Genomic DNA, 12,688 nt, shown 5'->3' with positions numbered 1-12,688 from the left:
CATAGTGAATTCAAAGCTAGCCTGTGAAGTAGTCTTTCTTTGTTTCTTTATTTCTTTCTTTCTTTTTTTCTTTTTTTTTTGTAAAAGGAGAAATGGGGTCTCACTGACTGCCTAGAAAGCTCTGAACTACTCAGTACAAGTAATTGCATGTTCTACCATGCCTGGGTGGCTGTGGTTTTATTCAGGAGGAAAAAGAAAAGCTTTGTATCATGACTTTGAAAAATACCGACTTCTTGAGTACATATTCTACCACAGTATTTCATTCTTTCCAGAAGATTGCTATTTGTTCCCTCAGAGAGATTTCTTAATCCTCCAGAAAGATGAACAAAGGGCTCACTGGTGCATTCCAGGCTGCCTCTGCACTAGCTGCCACCCGTGCTGCAGCCACATGTGCCACTTACCCTATTCTTGCAGTAACAGCATTCTCTCAGTTTGCCTGGTGTACTGGTTGATATTTTTGTGTCAATTTGAGAAGTTTAATTAAGTGACTGAGCAGAGAGCCAGGGTTCTTAGGTTGTAAACATCCTCCTCCTGTGCAAGAGGAGGGCATGGACCTTGTGTGAGTTCTACACCCCCAGCCCACGGTAGCTGGTTTGTAACATAAGCATAAGAGGCTGGTTAGAAGCCGCAGCTGCTGCCCTTCCCTTTGCTCTTAGCTGTTTTCTGCTGCCGTGCTCTGCCCTGTGCCACTCTGCCTGGGAGCCAGTGGAATATAGAGGATAGCCTGAAACCACAAGCTGGGAGCTAACTATACCTTTCTTTCCTTAATTTTGGGTGTTGGGCATTTTGTCCCATCAATGAGTAAAAAGTAACCGAGACACCTTGGTTTCATGTCTGGGAGTAGCTTCCTTTGAGTGGGCCTGGGTCTGATTCTCGCTCTCTCCTGGAACTCTATCTCAAGGTCTCCTTCTAAGGTGGCTCGTGCACACTGGCAGGTCAGTACTGCATGCTGGCAGGAGGACTTGGTACTTAGCATCTGGGCTGTGTGAATGAGCATCCTCCCATTGTAGGGGGAGGCTAGAGGTGACCTCGGAGTGGGAGGATGCGGGGTGTGTGTGTGTGTGTGTGTGTGTGTGTGTGTGTGTATGTTCGTTCACCTGAATAGTCAGGGAAATTTCACCTATTTTATTTAGGTTTTCATTTGAAAAAAATCTGGGAAAAAAAAAAAAAAGAGAGAGAGAATGCGTCTTTATGACCTGGCCTCAGGAGCCAGGCTCTGTGCTTACCGCAGTCTTTTTTTTCACTGTGCAGTGTCTACTGTGGGAAGGTCCAGTGAGCGTGAAAATAGTGGAGATAGGATTCTTTGGGGCTGTCTTGGACACCAGCTCTTGGGGCTGTTAAATCTCTCTCCATCATTATTTGTTGTTTCCTGGTTCTAAACAGCTCTCTAGAATTTGAGTGGACTTGGTATGTATGTAGCTTGTCATGAAAATATGCCAAAAGAATTTAGGAAATGTCTAGATTATAACCTGCTAGGATCACAATGACAAATTAGGAAAGTGTATTGGTGTAGAGTTTATTAAGCTGAGAATTTACATTAACAAATGACTTAATGCAGTTCTTCCTAAGTGACATACTTAGAATAATTTTATTTGGAAGGACTTATGAATCAAGGTGAGTAGATATAAAAGAAAATTATAGATTACTAGCAAGTATTTCTTCGATGGTTATATAAATACATTTAGTTTCAATCTATAAATTTATTTCCATTTATGTCAGCATGGCATGCATAGGTGTAGTCATTTGGAAACTAGATTTTAAAATTACAGCTTTTAGAAGTTCATCACTAGGAATTTAGGTTTCCCTCATAGGAAAAAATGACACTGTTCTTACATTCTTTGAATTAAACTTGTGTTCCAAGTCTAACCCACAGTTACTTAATATTCTAGAGACTTGTGTAGGAAGAATTATCTTAAATTGGGTAGTTGCTGATGGCTCAGGATTGTAGGGAAAGCAGAGAACTCAGCTCCACTGATTATATGAGGCTTATTTTACAGTGCCAGTGTAACTTGCCTTTTTCTTCTCTTTTTAAATATAGGTTATATATTTGGGGAGAACTCCAGAAGAAGCATATGGAATATTAATCTTTGGAGATACATCCTATATTCCTTTCAGGTAAATATTAAGAATGATATGATAGATTAATCAGACTTTTGCCAGAACCTTCTGTATAGTTGTTTTTAGAAGACAGACACTTTAGGTTGGATGTAAGTAATATTGTAGCCCCAGAGTTCTAGATGGTGACACGAGGGCTGTTTGGTTGTGGATGCTGCCTTGCACATGAGAGGAAGTTCAGCAGCATCTCTGCCCTCTGCTTGCTAGATGCCAGTGACATCCCCACCCCTACTCCAGTGCTCAAAGTGCAGACTATCTCTGGACGTTGCCAGATGTGCTGAAAGGGGTCAGAACGGAGCAGGTGAACCACATCTCCCCTGGTTGAGAACCACTGTCACTGCTGAAAAGTAAGCTTTGTAGACAGGTGAGAGAATCCTGGAGCTGCCAATGCGGAAGTACGGCTGAGGAATTTGGCTTCGAAAGAGTTGAGCAGGAAGCTTCCCAGTGAGCAGGAGTTGTTTTCTAGGAGCACGACCCACAGAGGTAGCGGGAGAGCTGCTAGGACGAACCACTCCAACAGAGCCATTCAGACAGTTGAGTCATGAAGGTGTGGACAGTCCCGTGTTTCCAGAAATGCAGAACTTCCTTGTCCCAAGCTTATTATGTGCTTATCTTGAAGGTATTTGGGGGAAAAATCATATTGTGTGGGTTTTATTCTCTAAATCAAATTCTGATAGTTTCTCGTCTTCTTCATTGAAATAGTCATAGAATCAGCACGTTCCTGTGATGCCGAATGGGCAGTAAACACACAAAATATGGTGCTCATTGTGTAGTTTGTTGATTATTTACTCTTGTAACTACTGTTCTTCCATGCACAGATAAGTCATTTCAGGATTGCTACATATGTCTTGAGTGTCAGATTTTAAAGATACAGCTTTCCCTTTAGAAAGCATAACATGAGTCTCCACCCTTCGGGAAGTTTCCCTGATGATCAGCAGAGTCTCCTTCTCAAATAACTGTGGACTCATTCCACAAAAAGGAGACCTGCTGGGACCGCCTGCAGCAGTCAGTCATACACTGTGTTTATGTCTGCATCGTAGTGATGGAACAAATGGAAAGAATTGATTTGCGCCCACTCTCTTCACACTCTCTCTTTCTGGTGATCTTAGAAATTCTGTTGTTTGAACTGTGTGGGAAGATGGGGAGATGATAGGTTGAGACCAACTTATGTGTGCCATTTACCCTTTCCACCCGAAGTATGACACCTGTGTTTCCCTTAGGAGAAATATTTGTGGTGTCTGGGTCACAGTCACATTGGTCATCTCTCTCTGTGTTTTTTTTTTTTTGGGGGGGTGGTGGTATGAGGGATCAAACTCAGGACCTTGTGCTTGCCAGGCAGGCACTTATGCCACTGAGCTAGCTCCCTGGCCCCTACATATTGGTATTCCCTTGACATACAGTTATAATTTGTGTCTTTACTATAACCATAAACTTTCCTAATGCCCTAATTCCCACAGTGTGTCCTATACAAGGTCCTGGAGTCGCAACATACTCATACATTTTACACAGTTGAGGATTCATGAACCATGGTTGATGTGGAAAATATGTGTGTATTTAAATATAGGTGCTGATAATAATAAATGGCCCTGTTTTTAAAAGTTAGTGAGACTTGGCATTAAGAAGCTTTTTTTTTTTTCTTTTTCTTTTTGGTGGTGCTGGGACTTGAACCCAGAGCCTTGTGTGTGCTACATAAGCACTCTACCACTGAGCTATGTCGCCAGCCCCAAGAAGCTTGTTATTTTTGCTCCCAGAAGTGCCAGGCCAAAGCTCTCTAAAAAACAGGCCTTAGTCCCCATCACCCCAGGAGACCCCCTCGTCTGTGGTCAGTAACCCAGACTGTGCCTTCTACTGCCATCACTTGGTTTTGTTTGCCTTTGAGCTTCACAAAATTGTTGAGCTTTGTGAAATTTGAATCTATCTCTTCAGGCATTGATGGCAGATACTAGATTTATCTAAAGCAGTGTTTCTCAAGAGTGTGTAGTCTGTGAGCTTTTTGTTGCCAGTCTGTTAATGACATAGAAGATAGAATATTAGCGTTTAGCGACATGTATAGTACTATAGTAATTTTTGCTCTGTGTAATCAAATAATAAAAGAATTTGAGCTTGTAGCTTAAGGAATTCCCCCAATCCATTTTTTTATCATTTCACTTTTATTTACAAAAGTACGATTACTACATTACTGTGGCTATGACACAATTACAATATTTGCACTGCGGTTTATATTTGTTGTATTTTATAGAAGTATCAGCCTAAGATAATATGAAAATATTTAATATTAATATTAAAATATTAATATTTGGTACTTTAGCATGTTTGACTTTTATAGAACTTAACAACTAGGCCAATCAGAATTGATAAATGTCTGATAATATTTTGAGAGAAATCTCTTTTATCCTTGCCTCTTCAAGTGTAAAAAATTAATAGAACAAAATTTTGCTGATAAGTATTCATGCAAGAATCTCACTCATCCTTTAATTTTCAATAACAATATTTAATTAGACTTAATTCAACTGATTTTAATTCTTTAGCCATTGAATTTGGGTGTGTATTTATAAATGATTTCTTATTGAATTATATTGAACATGTTTCTATCTAAATGAAAATGTAGCACAAAAGGTATAACATTTTCTGGATACTTTAGGAACATTGTTATCAAGTTTGTGTGTGTCTATTCTCTGGTATAATATTCCTTGTTTTAGAAAACCAGGGTTTTCTGTCTTTACTTTTGATTTTGACTGTGTATTTTCTTGGAGATACTTTGCATGGTTGCTAATAATTTGTTTGCTCACATGAGACAGATGGGAATTTGACCCCTAGCTCTCTGCCACTGTCCTCACTGTGATCCTTTACAAATGTGAACCTTGGTCTGGTTTGATCAACTACAAATGCGGACAAAAATATCTCTCTGAAGAGATAGATTCTGTCCTGCATATTGAAGTACTTGTTATGGTTTATAGTCCTAGTTGACATTTATGGAGTATTTAAACATTCCTCTAGGTTGACATAAGAGCACAACACAGTTAGGTTTGCTGTGTTTTAGCAGATCCCACACACCAGGATGCAGAGTACCCCATCACCCCAGGAGACCCCCTCCTCTGTGGTCAGTAACCCTGACTGTGCCTTCTACTGCTGTCAGTTAGTTTTGTGTGCCTTTGAACTTCGTATATTTGGAATCATTCAGCATGTGTCTTGGAGCGCCCAAGGTGTTTTTTTTTTTTTTTTTTTTTGAACCAGGGATTGAACTCAGGCCCTTGCACTTGCCAGGGAAGCGCATATTCCACTGAGCCATCTCCCCGGCCCCAAGGTGACTTTTAAGACTTAATGTCTATGAGGTTCACCCATGTGTGACAGGCATGAGTAGTTTATCCTTGTGTATGGGTTATCTCGCGTGCTACTCTGTGCATACACAGGGTTTGTCATGTGTTCTTTCAGTGGCTATTTGGGTCATGTTTCAGGGCAGCTTTGGGCAGAGGTGAATAGAAGCTTGACTAAGGAAAGTTGCTATTGGACAGGGTTGTGTAGTTTCCAAGCAGTGCGCCTTCATGGAGTCGCATCTATTTTTCCAAGTCTTTTAAGGGATGTTAGTGGCAAAGTGTTTTCCCTTACAAAGGCTGAAATTCAGATTTGAAGCGGCTCTTCTGTGTACTCAGAAGGCTGATTGCTTGCGTGGGAGAAGCGGTGTAGGTGTGTGAAGTTGGAAGTGTTTGGGAAATAAGCATGATGAATAAGGAAAGGTGCTCGTCATCTGATTCATGAAGCAGGTTGCCCAAGACGTGGGCCACATTGCCAGCAAGGCTGAGTCAGCATACCCTTGCGCCAGGAGGGGAGCTGTCAGTAGCTTAAGTGGAAACAGTAGCTGTTAATCAAGGGGACATGGCTCAAGTCACTTGCCCACCACACCTGGCTCTCGAGCCCTCTTAAGGCTAATGTGTATCAGTAATTCTTACCATTTCAGTCAGTAATATCTAAAGCTGCTTGCCTCATTGTTAGTTATAGCAACATTAGTTGCTATAATCGGTAGTTACAACCCTTACAGTTTTGCAAGAATTAAAAGTTGTCATGCAGTTTAGTTTTTCATGTCAGATGTCTGGGTGTGAAAACCCAACTAAAGTGGAAAATTAAGGATGATTGCTCTCTGCTTGTTCCCCCTCACACCCAAAGAGAGCTGCTCTGGGAGGGCATGCCTAGGATGATGATTATCACATTTATTTAATGTTGTCTAAATCCAAAATATTTCATCTTGCAGTAACTCAGGATAGCTGAAAAAAAGAAGCAAGTAGGGACAAGGAGTCTCTTTCTTTTCTGTGTAAAATTTTCCCTGATAGAAAGATTTGCAGTGAGATTATTGTGGGTGTTGATGCAGTATTTGGGTGGGGTTATCTATCATCCAACTAAAGGACTTTCTCAAGAGCACAGTGTTTCTACAAGAGGTAGTGGATGCCTTCATTCCTGTGGCCTTACGTAGAAAGAAGTTAAAAATTCTTAAAAGTCCTAGCATAATGATAGAAACAAAATGTTTGGTGACCATGCATCTAATATCTCACAGTACCTTGATTTCTCTATTTTTTTTCTGCTTGGACGGAGATACATACTAACATGTGCATATTTAGACACACTTACACAGTTACACACAATCAAAAGGTAGCTCTCAGAGAGCAGGGATGGATCCTATGGATTAGTTAAATAGGAGGAGGAGGCCCACTTTTCAAAGCCAGAAGTAATCCAGAGAGCTCATCTGAACAATCCAATGCACGTGTGGTTTTAATTTCTTGTCAGCTCTGTTTTGAGGTCAGTGTACCACAGAAAATTAACTGAGTTATGTGTTTCAATATTCTTGGAATTTCAGAGATGCTGCCTATGGAAGCTGTAGCTTCTACATTACACTTCTTGACTGTTTTCATGCAGTAAAGAAGGTAAGTGACTGTAGGGTGTACTTGCTGTGGTGTTGGGCAGCTGAGGACGAGTTGGGGAGTCCAGGTGGTTTTCCCAGAGAGCTGTGTGCTAGCTAGCACTGCTTCCAAGATGTGTGGGACTCAGAGGTATCCTGTTTTCTAATTAATGTTATACTAGGATACCAGACTGTGACGCAGTATATTCTGAATTTCTGGGTGGCTCTGTGCCTGGGTTGGGGGCAGCCAGGTAGCCTTAGGAGACAGGGCTAGGATGTAGCTCATAGATGGAGCATGTGCACAGCCAGAGTTCCATCTCCAGCACTGCCAAAACCCCAATCCAAGGTGATCCTCCTGTTTTCAGCTTCCCCAGCTCTGGGATTACAGGCATGCGCCACAATGCCTGGTCTCAGTGGCCCGTTCAGTGTGCCTGGGGTGGAGCCAGTGCGGCATGTGGTGCCAGGGATGGAACTTGGTCCCTGGGCTGGCCTAAGCAGGTACTTAGTCCACTGAGCTATCTCACTGGCCCAGTTTTATGTATTTTATGAGTCTGATTCCTACCAATACTGTTTATGAGAGATAATCCCTGTAACATAGTAACTGTGAAGTACAGATTTAATTTGCCCAAGCTTTCAAGTTCTAGTTCCACAAAATTATAAGAGCCAGTTATAGAGCGCTAAGTGGATCACTATTGCTTTGTCAAACTGTTCAGGGCTGGGGGTGCACTTCAGCAGTAGAGCGCCTGCACAGCCTGCGTGGAACTCTGGATTCCACTCCCAGGGCCACAGAGGAGGAAGCTGTTCACCATACATAACTTTGGGGAGTTCTTTTTTTTTTTTTGCTGAACCGGGGATTGAACTCAGGCCCTTGCGCTTGCCAGGGAAGCGCTTATTCCACTGAGCCATCTCCGTGGCCCCCATTTGGGGAGTTCTGACCTCGTGTGCACACGCCTGTGTGGTGGTGGTGGGGTTCCCCTTCGTATCCACCTGGGGATGCGCCCCATCAGAGGCCCTGGTCTCCGTGGTGCCCCGTGCTCTCTTAGGTATAATTTAGAACCAGAAGCCCAAATGGTCAGTCATTAGCTGACAGATCAGAGAACCCTTCAGCAGTAGCTCAGGTGTTATGTGACTTGTTTTCTCAGAGGCCAAAGGAATGCAGGTTTCCTCATGGGGTAATGAAACATAGGGACTTTCTGAGAAATTTGGGTGGAAATTCCCTTCAGATGAGAAAACTACTTAGTGTACATATTCAGAGACTAATTAGTGAGTGTCCCTTCCTGTACTAGGTGATGAACGGTGGGGTTAGCTTGTGCCCAGATTGCATGTGACTGGGGGGCCTTGGCTGCTGGTGTGGGTACTGCCAGCTCTGGGGCAGCACTGTCAGGCCTTGGCATAGGCAGGGGACAGCCAGGTGGATACTAGGAGAAGGGCCAGCAGGGTAAATGGCAGCTCCTGGGCGCAGCTGCAGTCGCTGCCAGGCGGGCCCCAAGTGTGCTGCCACAGGCAAGCACATTCACCTTATAAAAGCAAAGTGCAGGGGTTCAGAGGGTGCCCGAGTGTGTTATCCGTATGCCAGATAACATTCTTGCTCGCTGACCTTTTCTTAGAAATCTGGGATCGTGCTCCAAAGTCCATTTAGCTATTAGGCCAGATCAGGATTGCTTTACTATGCTGTATTTTTATCCAATGCTTAACAGCTTCTGCATTTCATTTAGAACTTTATTTTTTATTTGTGGTGGATTTTGAATATCAGTGGGATTATGTTAATTTTTAAGACTATTTTTAGTAAGGATCATTTATGAAATTCAGAGGAAACTCAGGATTCCTTGTAAACGTTTTTATTGTGGCACTGGGGATGGAAGCCGGGGCCTTCTTTTCTTCTTTTTTCGGTATTTTTTAGAGAAAGGTGTACAGGGTGTTCAGGGTCTGACTACTAGATCAGACTAATAGTGATTGTCCTGTTTACAGCCTCCCAAGAGCTGGTACGTGCCACCACGCCCAGTCTCAATGGCTGGCTCAGCATGCCCCAGGGGTGGGGCTGACACTGTGGGCCCAGGGATCAAACCCCAGCCCCTGTGCCTGCTTGCAGGCACTTTCATCCGCTGAGCTATTTGGCCGGCTGCCAGGGCCTTGTAGGCATGGCTGTGACTCTTCCACTGATCTCTGCCCAAGCACTGGCTGTGTTAGAGCGTCTCTGTTGGGAACATTGTTGGTACGAATGTTACAAAAGATACTAAGCTTAAGGAAAGGAAATCTAGTGTGGATTTGATCATGGAATTATTACTTAAATGTCTAATCCTTCCATCCTTGGCTTTGTTTTCTGTCATCGACTGCCATCTGAAAATACTACATGGAAAATTCCAAAAATAAAATTCATAAATTTTAAATAACTTTTAGCACAGTTGATGGCTGTAAATGTTCTATTTTAGTACTGGCTGTTGTTAATCTCTCTGCGCTTGGGTTTTAAATTAAACTTTATGACAAGTTTGTGTGTATTTAAAAAGCCCCTGGCATGCGCAGTGTTCCGTGTGTACTGTCTGTGCTGTTATGTATCCCTGGACGGTCTTGAAACGTGTTCCCCACAGAGACAGGGAAATGACTAAATGTTATTTCATAAAATGAGGACTGTTTAGTTGGTATTCTACCCTTCCCATTTCACATTCGTATTTGGGGATTTAAATTTTGAAAATGGAAAAATTTAAATTTAAAATGTAATTTTGGGTTTACAAGCATTCCCCCTTTTGGACCTGCAGCCCCTCGTTGACCAAGAATCCTTCGGTCTGGTGAGGCTCACTCATTGATCCTTCGGTCAATGAGTCATAAGGACCCTGCTCAGTGGCTGCCCACTCTCGATTCATCTTTGTTTCAAGATCAGACAGTTTACTCATTTTGCTTAGTAAGGTGACAGGATATGAAAGAAAATTTATTTTCTTGTGGAAAGATTAGTGTGTTTTTTTCCCTCAGAAATTTGAATTTTACCTTCATGTCACATTGATCTCTTAGTTTAATAAGACCATTCAGAAGAATTTGTAAGTGAATGTATTGTGGGCTTGGATTGTGCTAAAGTGGACCATGGTTGCTTTCTTCATTATTATTTACATTTAGAGACTCCTGGAGTCGGTATTATATTTGAATCCTAAGCTTTTTTATTGTACCTGTGCTTGCCAGGCAGGCACTTGGGCCCCTGAGCTAAACCCCAGGCCCCGTCTGTATGGACAGAATGACTGGTAAATAAAATTTTAAAATTAGATTTCATTATATAACATTATGATCAACCTTCTGATAATAGAAGCATGTGAAAAATACAGCCTCACTTCCTTTGAAACAGTTGAATGGAAAGTAATCTAAATGTAGTGACACTTTTCTGGGGTATTTCCTGTTCTGGGGTATTTCCTGATATTAATTATTAGGAAATTATGTTCTTATTTGTATTTTTCTTACAAGATTTTTTTTTTTAATTTTAGGCAATGCAGTATGGCTTCTTTAATTTCAACACATTTAACCTTCATGAATATGAACACTATGAAGTAAGTTTTCAAGGATACTGTTTTTAACTCTTCCAGCTTAATTTAGATATAATTGACAAATAAGTATTGTGTACACTTAAGGTATACAGAGTAATGTGTAATACCCATCTACCTCTTGAAATGTTTGCCGCAGTCAAGCGAATTACCGCATCTGTGCCCTCACTTAGTTTCCTTTGTGTGTGTTGAGGACCTTTAGATGTATTCTCAGCACATTTCAAGTGTACTGCACACACACACACACACACACACACACACACATTAGGTCTGCAGAACTTACTCGTGTAACTGAAAGTTTGTAATGTGACCAAAATTTCCCTATGTGTTAGCTTTCTGTTGCTGTAACATAACACTTGACAAGCTGGGTGTGGTGGCGCACACCTGTATTCCCAGCACTCAGGAGGCTGAGGCAGGAGGATCATTGTGAGTTTGAAACAAGCCTGGGTCACAAAGTGAGCTTCTTTCTTTTTCTTTCTTTTTTTTTTTTTTTTTTTTTTTTTTTTTTTTTTTTTTTTGTGGAACCAGGGATTGAACTCAGGCCCTTGCGCTTTGCCAGGGAAGCGCTTATTCTACTGAGCCATCTCCCCGGCCCCAAAGTGAGCTTAAGGCCAGCCTGAGCTGCATAATAAGACCCTGTCTCAAAAAGGCCAAAAAAAAAAAGAGTACTTGACAAACAGAAAGAGGAAACATTTATTTCGGCTCACTTTTTCGGAAGTTTTGGTCACCGATCAGCTTGGCCCACTGCACTGCAGTTAACCCTGTGGTGAAGTGGACATGATGGGCACGTGGTGGGGCAAGACTGCTCCCCTCTGGGTGGTAGGGAAGCAGAAAAAAGGGAAGAAGGAGCCTGGGACAAAGTCACATTCTTGAAGGGCATTCCTGCAGTCCCCTACTTCCTTCAAGCAAGCACAACATCCTAAACTTCCCAGCACTTTCCAGCAGCCTGTGAAGAATCTATACCGTAAATGGATTCCCCCATTGATGAGTTCAGATTCTCCCTAAGGCCTCACCTCTGAACACCACTGCCCTGGGGACTAGACCTTCAGCATAGGAACTTTGGGGGAACAGTCAAGATCCAAACTATAACCCCTCATTCTCTCTGTTTTGAATTTATAATTCTTGCTTACTGAAGTGAAAATCTCGTTTTTAAAAGCTGTTGTTTAGATGTGCATACAGTAAAAGTCTTCTTCCCTTCAGCCCCATTCCTCAGGCCCAAGTTTTGTTTTTGTTTTTTGAGACAGGATCTCTGTGCAGTTCCGGCTGGCCTTGAACTCACAGTGTAACTCTCATTGGCCTCAAACTTTTAGAGACCCTCTGGTCTCAGCCTCCTTAGTGTTAGGATTATAGGCTTCCCTCGTCCCACCCAGTCCTAATTCTTAGCAGTGATTTCCACATTTGATTATCCTGTGCATTTTTCATAATATTCACTAATTTTTTTTGTATTGATGAATTTTGTACACTGAGGTGAAGTTTATAAAAGGGTACAATAAGATGAAGGGTCATTATGCAGGTGCTTATCCTGAGACCTACCTTCAAATTTATTGTAGTCTTTTGTTGGTATTAAGGCATTAAGTCAGGACATTTCTGTTGTAAGTTAGTGAAAGAAGAGATAGAGGCTGGAGAGATGGCTCAGTAGAATAAGCGCTTCCCTGGCAAGCGTCCTGAGTTCAATCCCTGGTTCTGAAAAAAAAAAGAGAGACAAATGGCCCAAATAAAACAGGGAAAATCATACTATATTCCAAAAATTAAAACTCCAGGAGCAGGTAGGCTGTCATGTGGCACCGTCCTCATGAAGCTAGCTTTGCTCAGGCCAGCCCTGTCCAGCTGTGATAGGGATGACTTCTGCAGCGTTGACCTACCACTGGCACACTGCGTAGGAAAGAAAACCTAGCTCCACAGAAGACTTGTGGATGTCCCTCATTGCCCCAACACAAACTAGGTGCTAATGGCCCGAGCCAGCCTGCATTCTGCAAAGGGGGTTGGTGTGTGCGTGGATTCCCCCAGGAAGACTTCGGGGCTGAGGATCGTATGAGACTTTCCAGACAAAATAAGTGAAAGGTATGGCACAGTGGAATCCAGGCAGGCAAAACCTCTATATTTTCACAACTCTTCCTCCTCCTTCCCCTCTCCCTTTCCCCCTCCCCCCTTCCCTCTCCTCCTA

The 12,688-nt window shown here is 42.4% G+C and overlaps 1 protein-coding gene across 12 annotated transcripts in view; it reads left to right on the top strand.

Moving 5' to 3' along the window:
• Nucleotides 1-12,688, top strand: part of Cdc14b (cell division cycle 14B) — a 114,264-nt gene that overhangs the window by 56,937 nt on the left and 44,639 nt on the right. For all 12 annotated transcript variants that reach the window (XM_023703972.1, XM_023703969.1, XM_004643802.3 and 9 more), the window contains exons 5-7: nucleotides 2,039-2,115; nucleotides 6,962-7,028; nucleotides 10,468-10,530. In XM_023703972.1, coding sequence (XP_023559740.1) covers nucleotides 2,039-2,115; nucleotides 6,962-7,028; nucleotides 10,468-10,530 — 207 coding nt within the window. The remainder of the gene's footprint in view (nucleotides 1-2,038; nucleotides 2,116-6,961; nucleotides 7,029-10,467; nucleotides 10,531-12,688) is intronic.

This window comes from Octodon degus, unplaced genomic scaffold, assembly GCF_000260255.1.
Source record: "Octodon degus isolate 3935 unplaced genomic scaffold, OctDeg1.0 scaffold00184, whole genome shotgun sequence".
NCBI lineage: Eukaryota > Metazoa > Chordata > Mammalia > Rodentia > Octodontidae > Octodon > Octodon degus.
Note: the sequence above shows the minus strand (reverse complement) of the source record. Positions and strands in the feature narration are given on the sequence as shown.